Genomic DNA, 17,277 nt, shown 5'->3' with positions numbered 1-17,277 from the left:
CGTTTTTCTCCTTCAAAAACTAGTATCTCCTGCAGTTCCAGGTTGCCTCTCCTGCTTCCAGTTTGTCATGTGGTAGATAGAATGCATTCTTATTTCTGTATGGAGTCTGCCAATCTCAGAAACTACACAAATCAACACCTTTCTTTTAAGCCCTAATTTTCGCCTGTAGCATTTATTACCGTTGTTATTAACTGGATTTTCTTCCTGCTCTTGTTAGTGTATGCGATCTTATTGAGATCAGATGTCTGGTTCCTTAAAGAAAAATGTTCTACGTAATACACATTTGTATTTCTTGTAAGGATTTCTAAAAATATTTCCAGATTAGCTTTTAACCTGATTGCATGGTTGTTTGTGATAGTTGGGTACAGTTTCTCGTCTAGAGAAGGGAAAGACAGCCATTTGCATTTTGTACTTAATGCCCACCGCAGGTTCAGTCTCACTTCATTTCTCCTCTGTCTGTTCCAATGTCTTACCTCATGGCCAACAGCTTATAGTAAGAGATTTATTTACTTGCATTGCTATCATTTAGAAGGTGAGCATGGTTCTCCCTGAGCTGAAGTTTTTGGCACATCTGGATTTCTTTCTGTAGAAATTCTGGGAGAATCCTGGTTTTGTCCTTTTTAGTATTATCAGGCTGTCTTCCTCTCTCGCTTTGGGTCCTTTTTCTAGCAGGTATCAATGGACCCTTATCTCATCTTTTGCATGATCACATCTTCCTGTTACTGCCTTCCTATGTCTGTGTGTTTGTCTGTCTATCTGTCTGTCTGTCTTCTATCTATCTATCTATCTATCTATCTATCTATCTATCTATCTATCTATCTACCTACATACCTACCTACTTACCTATCTGTCTATCAATTACACACTGAGATACCCCAAGATATTTACCCCAACTAAGGCCATCTGATGGTAACTTGGATCCCAACTGTAGTTTTAATTCCTTTAGCAATTGCTGTAAACATTTCCATAGATCCCAAGTGAATAGACAAGCACATCTCGAGTCTAGGTGGTATTGCTCTTATTAACATGCTTAATAAATGCAAAGGAATGCATGATTTGAAAGAAACCTGATAAATTGGATATATATTAGGGTTTCCTATATTCAGTATAAAACAAGAGTTTCATATTATTTCAAGTCTTTTAAAATTTTAAAAATTCTCCCCTTTAATAGGAGTATAGAAGTAAGATAAGACTTTGTAATAATCAACACTTTTGTATCTTTTCATTATACTTACATTGATATGCTGTTCATATCCACTATGTGAGAAGTGTGGAGTTTAAGCCGGTGTTGCATGCCTTTCATGTATCAGCATTGCTTACACTGTATGGTATATTGGATGACAGGCTTTGTGTGTGTCCTCAGAAACTTCACCTTCATGGAGTTTATGGTTTGCCAACAGTCATGGCATTTGCATGCATAATTACAATTACATGGTTTGCTTGGCTTTGTTGACATTGTTGAGAACTAGCCTTTGGAATGGCAGAGCACACTCTTTGTGCATTTGAGGCTAAAGCTCCTACAGTGGAGTCTGGAGACTTGGCTGAGAGGAGAGGATGACTGGCTAACAGTGTTGTCTTTCCAGCTGCATACCGTGAAGTGGGGGAAACTGCTGCCGCTGCCTTTGCCTCTGCCCTGGGAAGCTTAGTAAGGAATAGAAAGCAGAGCAAGGTTAAGCCTATACTTTTACAATCATGTGGTTTTTGTTTTTGTTTTTTTAACTTAAACACCCCAATATTGAGGTCAAAATTTGACTCTGATGAAAGAACAAAATCTAAGTATCTTTAACTATAAACGTTTAATAAGATATAGCAGCATATTATAAATGCCAACAATCTGATTGTTCCCTTTAATCAGGAACTTCGCAATGTAGATGTAACTTGAACAGAAGAAGAAAGATATAAATGAAAACCAAGACTGTTGGTCTCAGGAGTTTCCAATAAGAGATTTGTATTCACATGGCGAAATCATACACCTTTAATATTTGCATTTCCCTTTCTAGGATTAAGAGGGACTACATTTTACTGACGGTGTTCTTAAATTGCTACACTTCTGTTTTTTTGTTTGTTTGTTTGTTTGTTTGTTTTGTCTTTAGCCAGTCAACCAAGGTTTTATCCAGAGGAACACAGTGAGTCTATAGCATGTTCTTTGACCTAACCACTTTTTAGAACATCCTGTAATACTATTTTAAACCAGCAGCACTTCGGGAGATTTTTGTTTCTGCCAAGAGACATGCATAGCGTGCTGTAGAGTGACTTGTCATTTTGCTTGAATTGGAGTTTACATGGAGTCTAGTGATATAATATGAAACTGTGACCACTTACTGTCTTCTCTTCCCCCTTAATGTTAGTATACTAACCCCTTATACCACTATATCTTGATAAAATGACTTAGTGTGAGTTTTGTTTGTGGATTGCTTCTTTGTTTAAATTCCACCAGGAGTACCTAGTTCCTTTTTAACTGCTTGTGTGTGGACTGGAAATGTGGTCGAAGGGCTTGAGCAGCTGACGGGACCTATGGATTTTAGACTATGCTACATGCAGGCCTATCTGCTCTGTCTGCAGGCGTCCTCAACCTCTGTCTCCTGGGACTTTATACATTTCCTCCCCATCAGAAAGCCTACTGTTACAAGGGTATCTTCAGTTTCTATTATTAAAACATGATCCTTCTGGTTAAGTCTTGTAAGCACTACATTAAAATTCCCTTCCTTCTTTCCTATTCTTTCCTTTGCCTTCGGTAGCAACTCATGATTTCTTTGATCCCCCTGAGTAGCGTGCTGAAATATGTTTGGCTTTGCCAGAGATTTCTGACATTCAATTCCCTAAAGCTGAAATGTAATGGGTCGTATTTACCCAGGTGAGAAAGCTGTTCCTTTGGTATAGGTTGAGTTCTCCTTTCCAAATTATAAGCTAATCAAATAAATATTCAGTAGTGCTTGATTTGAATATATAATCACTCTTGGATGGAGGAAAGTAAAATTGACTGTTTCCAAGCTGAGCGGCCTGTTGCTTAAGGCTTAGGATAAGGGATGTTATCTGGAAAAAAAAAATAAGATTAATTTCATCACTGGTTTCCTTTCCACAGTTTACTGATTAATTTTTCCAAACCTTGAGAGTGGCATACAGTGAAGCTTTCTGTTCTTGGTTTTAAATTTTAGAACTTAATGAAGCACCTTCCAGATGAAGAGCAATTGAAGTCATTGTCCCAGTTTAGAAGTGACTATAACAGTTTATGTGAGCCGGAGCAGTTTGCTGTCGTGGTGAGTACTTTCTTATTAGATCACTTCTGAGGGAGCTTTTCCTGTGTAAAGCAAGAGAGAACAACAGGACGTTTCAACAAGACGGCTGTTAGTATGAGTGTGGCATGGCCATGGTGCTTCTTTCTATTTTAAACCTAAAGGTATTTGTGACAATTTGTTTTGTACTACAAATTGGGAATTAGATGGAAGCTGAAATATGCTTGTGTAAGGAGATGGACAGTGGGAATCCCAGGCTGGTTTTATATCAATTAGAAAGAATTTTATCAATGGAAGATTATGGCTATACAATGTTTTATTTAAGAATAAAATAATAATCCCTTCTATCTCTTTCCTCCCGGTTCAAAATTATGACCATTTCCCAATTGTCTCATAAAATGACAACCTATCTATAATTTATAAAATAACCATAACCAGACACCCACACCCAAGGGATTGGGGTGACAGTGTCTCAGTGGTGGTGGGGGGCAGCAAGAAATTCTTTACAGGGGTGACAAGGGGTCTGAAAATTAGGAAAATTGGTTAAACTCACGGACGTTGGCTTTAGCATCTGATAGCCAGTTTCTGAATGCTTGGCTGAAGTTTTGACTGGATCTGTCTGAAAGACTGGATGATTGAAACCATCAGGAGTCAGCAGCAATCCCTGAAGCTGTTCTGGAAGCGTCTCTGGACAGTATCAGGAAGCAGGGCTGGAACAGCGGGTCAGACCAGCATCTCTGAAAACGAATAGTGCCAAAGCTGGACATTCTGTAATCTGTGAATCTATAACCAAGATTCCATGGCGTAGAGTGGCAGAGATAGAGGGAGGGAGGGAGGGAGGGAGGGAGTCAGGCAGACAGACAGACAGACAGACAGACAGACAGACAGACAGACAGATGCGGACCCTGTCTTCGCTCAGTAGTGGGACTCTCCTGAGGTCCCCATCTCCTCTCAGTTGCCTACGAGAAAGTAAAGAGTGAATGGCATGAAGGCTAACCATGTACCCCATTAATATGCCCAACTACCATGAGTCTTTGATAGACTAAAAATAAATATAGCCAAATAAAATTTTGAAATTAAAAAAACCAAACAAATATGTTAGTAAATTTTCAACATGCTATGAAATTGTAAAGCAAGAAACATGCTCGTCATAGTGTATTTGTGCTCTAATGTCAGTCTAGGAGTCCTAGCAAACAGAAGAGGCCATTTCTCACTTCAGTCACCAACCTGGGTTCATCTCATGGTTTTGACGTTGAAATTAGAAATACTATGTTTTTCTTGGCAATGAGAGATAAAATGAATTCATTTGAGTACAATCTTGTCAGGGCTTCTCGCTAATGACTGTGTTTCCACCTCCTGGTTTTGTAAGCTGGGGCCTGGAGTATAAACCTCTTGGTCTGTCTGTACATTAGCTGCTGTGAAACTCAATGTTAAGAATTACTTTTACTATCAAACATTCTTTCTCTGCTCCTTGTTTAGGTCGACTGTAATTGTTATGATAAATGCCATTCTTTTTTTTTTTAACTGTTGTTTAGGGTTTTCTCAATAATTTTCTTTCATGGCCAAAGCTTTTACAAATTTTAGTACAATTTATGTATTAAATAGCATTATACCCAAATGAATTTTAATATAACATTAAACTAAAAATGAGGAAAATTTAGATTATGGAGTACTTTAAAAATGATCCTTTTTAATTGAGTCAGTGTAACATTTGATCTGAGGCTTGTCCAGTCCTGCTCCTGCTGTAGAAATGGACTAGTGAATGGGAAAGATAGATGAACTTTTTTAGCCATTGAGTCATGCAGGATTCTTCTGGAATTCAGAACCTTATTCGTGATGGTCTCTTACAGAGGGATATTTTTAAAAATCAAGATTGTTTGTGCCCAAATCTTAGGTTATATTAAAGGCCCTAGGATATAGTGGCATTATGTTTGATATGCTGTTGACAATTCAAGCCGGCTAACTTTTTATGCCTTTCTGCATGTGATGGTGTGTATATGCTTGGGCCAGGGAGTAGCTCTATTAGGTGTGGCCTTGTTGGAGTAGGTGTGTCACTGTGGGTGTGGGCTCTAAGACCCTAGTCCTACCTGCCTGGAAGTCAGTATTCTGCTAGCAGCCTTCAGATGAAGATGTGGAACTCTCAGCTCCTCCTGCACCATGCCTGCCTGGATGCTGCCATGTTCCCACCTTGATGATGATGGACTGAACCTCTGAACCTGTAAGCCAGCCCCAATTAGATAGTTGTGCTTTATAAGACTTGCCTTGGTCATGGTGTCTGTTCACCGCAGTAAAACCCTTCATACGACACTGTATATTTGGCATATTGTAGGCTCTTTCCTTTAAATCTGTTTTTATACCTTTTGCCAGTGTATCTTACCTTCCCTACCTATAAAGCTCTATGAACAGCATGTAGAACTTTGGGAATGAAACAGCAATTTCCTCATTCTTACTGTCCTGTGATTTATTTTTTGAAACTTTTTTAATCCTTTTTTTTTTTTTTAGTTTTAAAAGCCTTTAAAAAACTCAAAAATAAACATATCAAAGAAATTGTCCACATCTCAGTGACCGTTTCTACACGTAAGTTAGCAGTTTAGAATGGATGCTTGGTACCTTCCATTAGATTTTACACTTTTATATTGTTCCCATTTGCTGTGACAAAACTCTTGACAACAGCATGTGTTCCTTGTGGATCACAGATAGAAAATGCAGTCGGCCACCATGGTGGGGAAGTCATTTTAGGGAAGCATGGGGCAGCTAAAGCTAAGTTCCCACTGTGTTCCCAAGCATGATGCTGGGGGTGGTGTGGCATGAGTAGGGAAGGCATGCTTGTTTCTTCATTTTGTTCAGTTTACGTCCACACCCCATAGCCTAATGCCACTCATACTCACATTGGATCCTCAGTTGAGAAGCTTGCTAGCATGGAGAGGAGTGAATGAGAGAGAGAAAGGGACTGGGGAGGGCATTTCTCCCCCTCCCCTCGCCCTCCCCTTCTCTGCCTCCCCTCCTCCCTCCCTCCTTTCTTTCCTCCTTCCGTCCTTCCCTTCAGTGTAGGGCCTGGCATCATAGGATAATACTGCTCCTCTTTAGTGTGCATCTTACTATGTCAGTTAAACCAGGCTAGAAATTACACCTTATGGACAAGTCTGAAGGTCTGTGTCCTAGGTGATTCTAGATCAGCTGTGCTCAACTAGGGTTCATGGCCCATTTGGGAGTCCAATAGCCCTTTGTCAGGCCAGAGACGACCTAAGAGCATCACAAAACAAAGATATTTACAGTATGATTTTTAACAGCTACAAAATTATAGTTAAGTATCAGTGAAAATAATTTTATGGTTGGGAGTCAGCAAACGCAACATGTGGAACTGTATTAAAGGATTGCACATTAGGATGGTTCAGAACCACTCTTCTAGATTCTGTCATGTTGATAACATGACAGTGAGTATGGGGACTAGGACTCAAGCAGGACTCAAGGACATTCCGTCCTTGCTCAGATCTCTGTGCAAAGTGTGATGACATGGGCTGCATATCCTTCCCAGGGTTTCCCAGGGTTTCCCATGGCGCTGTGGACAGTGATCCAGCAGTCAGCTGCTTTTCTCTGCTCATGGCTGTTCTACTCAATTTCTTGTTAGTTTGCTATTAACTTCTATTTTGATGAAAAGTGAATTGATTTTCCTTTTATCTCTCTTATTTCAGTCTGGCTCCCTTCCCCCAGCCACCCTCTCCACACCCAGACCCTTGTTGCACCTCCCCTTTTACACCTACTCAACCAAAGGAAAACCTTCTTAAGAACAGCTCCAGGCTCCTTTACAGTATAAAGATTATATTGGGCAAAACATGTGAGGCATTATAGAATGATGGGCACTTCCTTTTCTTTCTGAATTCAAAGCTCAATTTAGTTTTGGTACCTTATTATAGAGACACGAGTATAGAGTTTATCAATTTTATATTAATGAAAATGTTTAAGGAAATTGGCTATAATTTTGTTGTATAAGATTACTATAACAATTTTTCTTTCTTTTTTTATTAGATATTTTATTTATTTACATTTCAAATGTTATCCCCTTTCCTGGTTTTCCCTCTGGAAGCCCCCTATCCCATCCTCCCTCCCCCTGCTTCAATGAGGATGCTCCCCCACCTACCTACTCCCTCCTGTCTCCCTGCCCTGGCATTCCCGTACACTGGGGCATCAAGCCTTCACAGAACCAAGGGCCTCTCCTCCCACCGATGCCCCACAAGGCCATTTCTTGAAGTTATCTGGACTTAGGATTTCTGACCTTTATCTCGTCTTTAACACATAACTTGCCTTCCATGGAATGAAGATTACTGTGCTTTGGAATGGTCATTGCACGTGAGAACTGATCAGTGAGTGAATGTGCTCTAATGCCAGCTCTGTCTTCTGACTCCTCTCCATGGAGCCAGGGCTTGGGTTTTCGTTTGCTTCCCCTAGATAAGTGCGCCAAGTTGTGGTTCTTCTTGGGTTCTGTAGTGGATACTGTCATTTCTGATCTCACTGTTCTTCTGTCTTACCCCTTTCTTCTTCCCTCCCTCCTTTGTCTTTAGCCCCAGCTGGCTTCCCATTTGCTCTGGAGGCCTATATACCCTCCGCTTGTGCTCAGTTTCCTGCTACGTCGCAGGAGTCCCTGCTAACATTCATTTTGACAAAAGTTAAAGTCCAATTGTATTACTTGCTAGTGAGATTAATAGGTGTGTAAATTCATTATTCTGATTCATGCAAATTATAAACTTCGGATGAAATTCATTCTACTCAAATACAAATACAAACAACAGATGCTGAACAATTCACTGAAGGTATTTACAGGATACTTGCTATAGTGTACATGCAATGTGAGTATAGTCAAATGTAGGTATCAGTGTCATTAACGGACAGTTAGTTTTGGTGTGGACCAAAAATATATATGTGTTTCTAATATCATGTTTGAACATTCTAGAGTGTGATACACCAATTGACTATTAGAAGTACTGTATGTAATCTCCTCAGGTTTTTGGTTGACATCAAAGATAATGTCTATTGATATTTGAACTATTTGGCTGAGGCCCATCACATGTTACATCCCTGAAAGATTTGTCACTATTTAGTGTGTAAATATTCTTCAACTTTCTGATAAAACAGATTTTCATCTCTATATTTAATTCTCCCTTGAAATTGGGGGAATTCTTTAATGCCAATACTACCCGTTTTTCCAATAATTTTAGCTGTATTCATACATTACAGTACTAAGGATTTAGTTGCTCAATTGCTCTTTACAGTAATTTACATCTTGTGCACCTTTTCTGAACTAATTCTTCATTTGCTGCTTTGAATAGACATGGACCAAACAATTTCTGTGACGTCTGCGTGTAGGCTGCTCGTGACATAAGCTAGTAGATAATATAGAAGCTTTTCAGAGACTGATGCTTTGGATGGTTCTTGATTTTGAACTCAGAACGTCATAATTTGTAAGCATGCATAGGTTCTCTGAACTATATACCCAGCTCTTAACTTGTTAGTCATTAATTTAAAATTGTTGATGCTTAATTTGTAATTGATATACAGTAATTGTATATATTTGTAAAGTACTATGCATAGTGATGAATTTTGGGAAGTGAGCCTATCATCTGCATGGCCTATCAGAATTTTTACGTGAAGGTAGTGACTGGAATTTGTAGCTGTTTTTAAAATATGGAGTTAAAATTTGCTGTTATGACTGTATAGCCCAGAACATGTTGCTACTTTGACTTGTTCTTTCCTAAGTGATTTTAGTTTGTGAAAAATACATCAAATAACGTGAGCAAGCTTTCACTGAATGGTGAGCACTGACGGTTCTGGCCGCACTTGAGAAGTTTCTGATAAGTGACTGATCTTGTGTCTGTTTGAATTGGTCTTTAATTGATAAAACCATTTCTCATGCTGTTCTTGATAGTTTCGGAGAACACTGACTATTGATTTATTTCCTTAATTTAAAACATTTCTATGGACGGTTTTAAACATTTCATGAAGACACTGGGTTCTTCTGTGCATACGGCAGTGTCCTCTCTTATCAGCCTCTTTTTTATGTATCGTTTAAGAGATGAAAATGTAGTCCCTCCAAACTTGGGCTGAGGGATCATTTGCCTGTCGTGCTTTAGATTCCTTCCTCCTCCTGCCAACCCGAACTGCAGCCTCTTATTAAAGGTTGATTTCACGGAGTGTAACCTGACTTAGTTGTATGAGTGTGTTTCTCATATTTGCAGGCTTTCTTTGATCAATAAGCCATTAGGTAAAATCACTGTGTTCACAGTGGCATGGCTTTAACTGTGTGAAAATGATTTATGTAAATATTCAACAGGATCAGAAGATTAGCTGAAGTTTGGAAAGAGACCTAAAAATTTGCATGTGAAGCTTGGTATACTAGACTTCCTTTGATTAAAAAACTCTGGATTTTTGAGTATTTGTCTCCATATTATTTAATTCTGCTAATCTGCCTGCTCTTCAAAGGAATCAAGCATTTATAGGAGATTGAATCCCGGAAATGTCCTCTTTGTACATTGTATTTTGATCTGCTACCATTTGGTGTCACTATAGGGCAGGGCTTTCAAACCTTGTAAGGTGGAGGACCCTTGATTATTATTGTTGTTGTAAAATGTTGTATAAAGTTCATATATACCTCACTGCATAAAAATGTTATTTTTAAAAGAAACCATAATATTGTTGTTGGAAAATTAATAATGTGAATGTCTCCTGACTGCCCCTCCCCACCTCATTTTACATCAATTGTCATCTTAACATTTGGGTTCCTATTCGCTTGTATTTATTAATGCACAGTTGCATGAACAAATTCAAAGGTGTTTTCTTCCTGAAACTTTTTACTACATAGTGAAGATTATTTTCATGCCACACTGTTTTTAAACTCTTGTTTAGAATTTCATATCCCTTATTATGATTTTTCTTGAATTGGTCACTTTGACATCACCTAATATTTCACTAAAATATGAACCCATATACATGTTTGTGCATAAATTGACAGGCAGCGTATCACTGTAGCATTGTGGTCCAGCTTTAAGTGTACTTACTCCTCACTAGATATATGGCCTTCAGTGCTTGATTGTTCATATTCATTTTTTCCCATCTTGTTCCTATCTTTATTTTCATATGTGATGGGCCACAGCTTCCCTTTCCTGTTCTCAGAACTTACCATCAACTAAGTAGCTTCAGAAGTCACAACTTTATTATCTCCCAACCTTCGATGGCAATCAGAAATCCCAAGAGAACTAGTTGAGCTGCAGTCCTCTCTTGAGGCCTCGGGCTTCCCAGCCCTAAAAGAAGCCCATGGACTAGCCACATTCTTAGTTTGTCACTGAAACTCTTCAGACACTGTTGCTTTGTGACAAGGATTTTCTAATAATCCTTTCTAATAATCCTATATAATTTCTAATAATAATAACACATTGAAACAAATATTGAATATTGAAAACAAAGTAATGAAGGTGGAATTATTCTACTTCATGTACTATGCAGAATAACTGTCCTTTAAAATATCCATATTTAATTGCCAAAGCAGGTGACCAAACTTCCTGTTCTGGCATCAAAGGACCACTCAAGCTGATAAAGATCCCCACGGAGGAATTTTCGCCTGATTCATCCTGCAATGTGTTATAGTAGCGAAATATATATATTATTGTATAATCAAAATATTATATTTTTGATTATAAAAATATTGCATAATCAAAAATAATGGCTAACTTTTATTATTTTTTTTTATTAACTTGAGTATTTCTTATATACATTTCGAATGTTATTCCCTTTCCCGGTTTCCGGGCAAACATCCCCCTCCCCCCTCCCCTTCCTTATGGGTATTCCCCTCCCAACCCTCCCCCCATTGCCGCCCTCCCCCCAACAGTCTAGTTCACTGGGGGTTCAGTCTTAGCAGGACCCAGGGCTTCCCCTTCCACTGGTGCTCTTACTAGGATATTCATTGCTACCTATGGGGTCAGAGTCCAGGGTCACTCCATGTATAGTCTTTAGGTAGTGGCTTAGTCCCTGGAAGCTCTGGTTGCTTGGCATTGTTGTACTTTTGGGGTCTTGAGCCCCTTCAAGCTCTTCCAGTTCTTTCTCTGATTCCTTCAATAGAGGACCTATTCTCAGTTCAGTGGTTTGCTGCTGGCATTCGCCTCTGTATTTGCTGTATTCTGGCTGTGTCTCTCAGGAGCAATCTACATCCGGCTCCTGTCGGTCTGCACTTCTTTGCTTCATCCATCTTGTCTAATTGGGTGGCTGTATATGTATGGGCCACATGTGGGGCAGGCTCTGAATGGGTGTTCCTTAAGTCTCTGTTTTAATCTTTGCCTCTCCCTTCCCTGCCAAGGGTATTCTTTTTCCTCATTTAAAGAAGGAGTGAAGCATTCACATTTTGATCATCCGTCTTGAGTTTCGTTTGTTCTAGGCATCTAGGGTAATTCAAGCATTTGGGCTAATAGCCACTTATCAATGAGTGCATACCATGTATGTCTTTCTGTGATTGGGTTAGCTCACTCAGGATGATATTTTCCAGTTCCAACCATTTGCCTACGAATTTCATAAACTCGTTGTTTTTGATAGCTGAGTAATATTCCATTGTGTAGATGTACCACATTTTCTGTATCCATTCCTCTGTTGAAGGGCATCTGGGTTCTTTCCATTTTCTGGCTATTATAAATAAGGCTGCGATGAACATAGTGGAGCACGTGTCTCTTTTGTATGTTGAGGCATCTTTTGGGTATATGCCCAAGAGAGGTATAGCTGGATCCTCAGGCAGTTCAATGTCCAATTTTCTGAGAAACCTCCAGACTGATTTCCAGAATGGTTTTACCAGTCTGCAATCCCACCAACAATGGAGGAGTGTTTCTCTTTCTCCACATCCTCACCAGCATCTGCTGTCACCTGAGTTTTTGATCTTAGCCAATCGCACTGGTGTGAGGTGAAATCTCAGGGTTGTTTTGATTTGCATTTCCCTTATGACTAAAGATGTTGAACACTTCTTTAGGTGTTTCTCAGCCATTCCGCATTCCTCAGCTGTGAATTCTTTGTTTAGCTCTGAACCCCATTTTTTAATAGGGTTTTTTTGTTTCCCTGCGGTCTAACTTCTTGAGTTCTTTGTATATTTTGGATATAAGGCCTCTATCTGTTGTAGGATTGGTAAAGATCTTTTCCCAATCTGTTGGTTGCCGTTTTGTCCTAACCACAGTGTCCTTTGCCTTACAGAAGCTTTGCAGTTTTATGAGATCCCATTTGTTGATTCTTGATCTTAGAGCATAAGCCATTGTTGTTTTGTTCAGGAAATTTTTTCCAGTGCCCATGTGTTCCAGATGCTTCCCTAGTTTTTCTTCTATTAGTTTGAGTGTGTCTGGTTTGATGTGGAGGTCCTTGATCCACTTGGACTTAAGCTTTGTACAGGGTGATAAGCATGGATCGATCTGCATTCTTCTACATGTTGCCCTCCAGTTGAACCAGCACCATTTGCTGAAAATGCTATCTTTTTTCCATTGGATGGTTTTGGCTCCTTTGTCAAAAATCAAGTGACCATAGGTGTGTGGGTTCATTTCTGGGTCTTCAATTCTATTCCATTGGTCTATCTGTCTGTCTCTGTACCAATACCATGCAGTTTTTATCACTATTGCTCTGTAATACTGCTTGAGTTCAGGGATAGTGATTCCCCCTGAAGTCCTTTTATTGTTGAGGATAGTTTTAGCTATCCTGGGTTTTTTGTTATTCCAGATGAATTTGCAAATTGTTCTGTCTAGCTCTTTGAAGAATTGGATTGGTATTTTGATGGGGATTGCATTGAATCTGTAGATCGCTTTTGGTAAAATGGCCATTTCTACTATATTAATCCTGCCAATCCATGAGCATGGGAGATCTTTCCATCTTCTGAGGTCTTCTTCAATTTCTTTCCTCAGTGTCTTGAAGTTCTTATTGTACAGATCTTTTACTTGCTTGGTTAAAGTCACACCGAGGTACTTTATATTATTTGGGTCTATTATGAAGGGTGTCGTTTCCCTAATTTCTTTCTCGGCTTGTTTCTCTTTTGTATAGAGGACGGCAACTGATTTATTTGAGTTAATTTTATACCTAGCCACTTTGCTGAAGTTGTTTATCAGCTTTAGTAGTTCTCTGGTGGAACTTTTGGGATCACTTAAATATACTATCATGTCATCTGCAAATAGTGATATTTTGACCTCTTCTTTCCCGATCTGTATCCCTTTGATCTCCTTTTGTTGTCTGATTGCTCTGGCTAGAACTTCAAGAACTATATTGAATAAGTAGGGAGAGAGTGGGCAGCCTTGTCTAGTCCCTGATTTTAGTGGGATTGCTTCAAGTTTCTCTCCATTTAGTTTAATGTTAGCAACTGGTTTGCTGTATATGGCTTTTACTATGTTTAGGTATGGGCCTTGAATTCCTATTCTTTCCAGGACTTTTATCATGAAGGGGTGTTGAATTTTGTCCAATGCTTTCTCAGCATCTAATGAAATGATCATGTGGTTCTGTTCTTTCAGTTTGTTTATATAATGGATCACGTTGATGGGTTTCCATATATTAAACCATCCCTGCATGCCTGGGATGAAGCCTACTTGATCATGGTGGATGATTGTTTTGATGTGCTCTTGAATTCGGTTTGCCAGAATTTTATTGAGTATTTTTGCGTCGATATTCATAAGGGGAATTGGTCTGAAGTTCTCTTTCTTTGTTGGGTCTTTGTGTGGTTTAGGTATAAGAGTAATTGTGGCTTCGTAGAAGGAATTCGGTAGGGCTCCATCTGTTTCAATTTTGTGGAATAGTTTGGATAATATTGGTATGAGGTCTTCTATGAAGGTTTGATAGAATTCTGCACTAAACCCGTCTGGACCTGGGCTCTTTTTGGTTGGGAGACCTTTAATGACTGCTTCTATTTCCTTAGGAGTTATGGGGTTGTTTAACTGGTTTATCTGTTCCTGATTTAACTTCGATACCTGGTATCTGTCTAGGAAATTGTCCATTTCCTGAAGATTTTCAAATTTTGTTGAATATAGGTTTTTATAGTAAGATCTGATGATTTTTTGAATTTCCTCTGAATCTGTAGTTATGTCTCCCTTTTCATTTCTGATTTTGTTAATTTGGACGCACTCTCTGTTTCCTCTCATTAGTCTGGCTAAGGGTTTATCTATCTTGTTGATTTTCTCAAAGAACCAACTTTTGGTTTTGTTGATTCTTTCTATGGTCCTTTTTGTTTCTACTTGGTTGATTTCAGCTCTGAGTTTGATTATTTCCTGCCTTCTACTCCTCCTGGGTGTATTTGCTTCTTTTTGTTCTAGAGCTTTTAGGTGTGCTGTGAAGCTGCTGACATATGCTCTTTCCTGTTTCTTTCTGCAGGCACTCAGCACTATGAGTTTTCCTCTTAGCACAGCTTTCATTGTGTCCCATAAGTTTGAGTATGTTGTATCTTCATTTTCATTAAATTCTTAAAAGTTTTTAATTTCTTTCTTTATTTCTTCCTTGACCAGGTTATCATTGAGTGGAGCATTGTTCAATTTCCACGTATATGTGGGCATTCTTCCCTTACTGTTATTGAAGACCAGTCTTAGGCCGTGGTGGTCTGATAGCACGCATGGGATTATTTCTATCTTTCTGTACCTGTTGAGGCCCGTTTTTTGACCAATTATATGGTCAATTTTGGAGAAAGTACTATGAGGAGCTGAGAAGAAGGTATATCCTTTTGCTTTAGGATAGAATGTTCTATAAATGTCCGTTAAGTCCTTTTGGCTCATGACTTCTCTTAGTCTGTCGACATCACTGTTTAATTTCTGTTTCCATGATCTGTCCATTGATGAGAGTGGGGTGTTGAAATCTCCCACTATTATTGTGTGAGGTGCAATGTGTGTTTACAGCTTTAGTAAGGTTTCTTTTACGTATGTAGGTGCCCTTGTATTTGGGGCATAGATATTTAGGATTGAGAGTTCATCTTGGTGGATTTTTCCTTTGATGAATATGAAGTGTCCTTCCTTATCTTTTTTGATGACTTTTAGTTGGAAATTGATTTTATTTGATATTAGAATGGCTACTCCAGCTTGCTTCTTCTGACCATTTGCTTGGAAAGTTGTTTTCCAGCCTTTCACTCTGAGGTAGTGTCTGTCTTTGTCTCTGAGGTGTGTTTCCTGTAGGCAGCAGAATGCAGGGTCCTCGTTGCGTATCCAGTTTGTTAATCTATGTCTTTTTATTGGGGAGTTGAGGCCATTGATATTGAGAGATATTAAGGAATAGTGATTATTGTTTCCCTTTATATTCATATTTGGATGTGAGGTTATGTTTGTGTGCTTTCATTCTCTTTGTTTTGTTGCCAAGACGATTAGTTTCTTGCTTCTTCTAGGGTATAGCTTGCCTCCTTATGTTGGGCTTTACCATTTATTATCCTTTGTAGTGCTGGATTTGTAGAAAGATATTGTGTAAATTTGGTTTTGTCATGGAATATCTTGGTTTCTCCATCAATGTTAATTGAGAGTTTTGCTGGATACAGTAACCTGGGCTGGCATTTGTGTTCTCTTAGGGTCTGTATGACATCAGTCCAGGATCTTCTGGCCTTCATAGTTTCTGGCGAGAAGTCTGGTGTGATTCTGATAGGTCTCCCTTTATATGTTACTTGACCTTTTTCCCTTACTGCTTTTAATATTCTTTCTTTATTTTGTGCGTTTGGTGTTTTGACAATTATGTGACGGGAGGTGTTTCTTTTCTGGTCCAATCTATTTGGAGTTCTGTAGGCTTCTTGTATGTCTATGGGTATCTCTTTTTTTAGGTTAGGGAAGTTTTCTTCTATGATTTTGTTGAAGATATTTACTGGTCCTTTGAGCTGGGAGTCTTCACTCTCTTCTATACCTATTATCCTTAGGTTTGATCTTCTCATTGAGTCCTGGATTTCCTGTATGTTTTGGACCAGTAGCTTTTTCCGCTTTACATTATCTTTGACAGTTGAGTCGATGATTTCTATGGAATCTTCTGCTCCTGAGATTCTCTCTTCCATCTCTTGTATTCTGTTGGTGAAGCTTGTATCTACAGCTCCTTGTCTCTTCTTTTGGTTTTCTATATCCAGGGTTGTTTCCATGTGTTCTTTCTTGATTGCTTCTATTTCCATTTTTAATTCCTTCAACTGTTTGATTGTGTTTTCCTGGAATTCTTTCAGGAATTTTTGCGATTCCTCTCTGTAGGCTTCTACTTGTTTATTAATGTTTTCCTGTGTTTCCCTAAGTGTGTTCATGTCTTTCTTGAAGTCCTCCAGCATCATGATCAAATATGATTTTGAAACTAGATCTTGCTTTTCTGGTGTGTTTGGATATTCCCTGTTTGTTTTGGTGGGAGAATTGGGCTCCGATGATGGCATGTAGTCTTGGTTTCTGTTGCTTGGGTTCCTGCGCTTGCCTCTCGCCATCAGATTATCTCTAGTGTTACTTTGTTCTGCTATTTCTGACAGTGGCTAGACTGTCCTATAAGCCTGTGTGTCAGGAGTGCTGTAGACCTGTTTTCCTCTCTTTCAGTCAGTTATGGGGACAGAGTGTTCTGCTTTCGGGCGTGTAGTTTTTCCTCTCTACAGGTCTTCAGCTGTTCCTGTGGGCCTGTGTCTTGAGTTCACCAGGCAGCTTTCTTGCAGCAGAAAATTTGGTCTTACCTCTGGTCCCGAGGCTCAAGTTCGCTCGTCGGGTGCTGCCCAGGGGCTCTCTGCAGCGGCAGCAACCAGGAAGTCCTGCGCCACCCCTTCCGGGAGCTTCAGTGCACCAGGGTTCCAGATGGTCTTTGGCTTTTTCCTCTGGCGTCCGAGATGTGTGTGCAGGGAGCAGTCTCTTCTGGTTTCCCAGGCTTGTCTGCCTCTCTGAAGGTTTAGCTCTCCCTCCCACGGGATTTGGGTACAGAGAACTGTTTATCCTGTCTGTTTCTTTCAGGTTCTGGTGGTGTCTCAGGCAGGTGTCCTGCTGCTCCTGGGCCCTCCCCCACGGGAGCCCAGAGGCCTTATACAGTTTCCTCTTGGGCCAGGGATGTGGGCAGGGGTGAGCAGTGTTGGTGGTCTCTT

General features: G+C 39.5%; 1 protein-coding gene across 6 annotated transcripts in view; it reads left to right on the top strand.

Moving 5' to 3' along the window:
• Diaph3 (diaphanous-related formin 3) overlaps window positions 1–17,277 on the top strand; it is a 469,632-nt gene that overhangs the window by 218,782 nt on the left and 233,573 nt on the right. For all 6 annotated transcript variants that reach the window (XM_063274163.1, XM_063274159.1, NM_001305172.1 and 3 more), the window contains one exon: window positions 3,156–3,257. In XM_063274163.1, coding sequence (XP_063130233.1) covers window positions 3,156–3,257 — 102 coding nt within the window. The remainder of the gene's footprint in view (window positions 1–3,155; window positions 3,258–17,277) is intronic.

Source organism: Rattus norvegicus, chromosome 15, assembly GCF_036323735.1.
Source record: "Rattus norvegicus strain BN/NHsdMcwi chromosome 15, GRCr8, whole genome shotgun sequence".
Lineage (NCBI taxonomy): Eukaryota > Metazoa > Chordata > Mammalia > Rodentia > Muridae > Rattus > Rattus norvegicus.
Note: the sequence above shows the minus strand (reverse complement) of the source record. Positions and strands in the feature narration are given on the sequence as shown.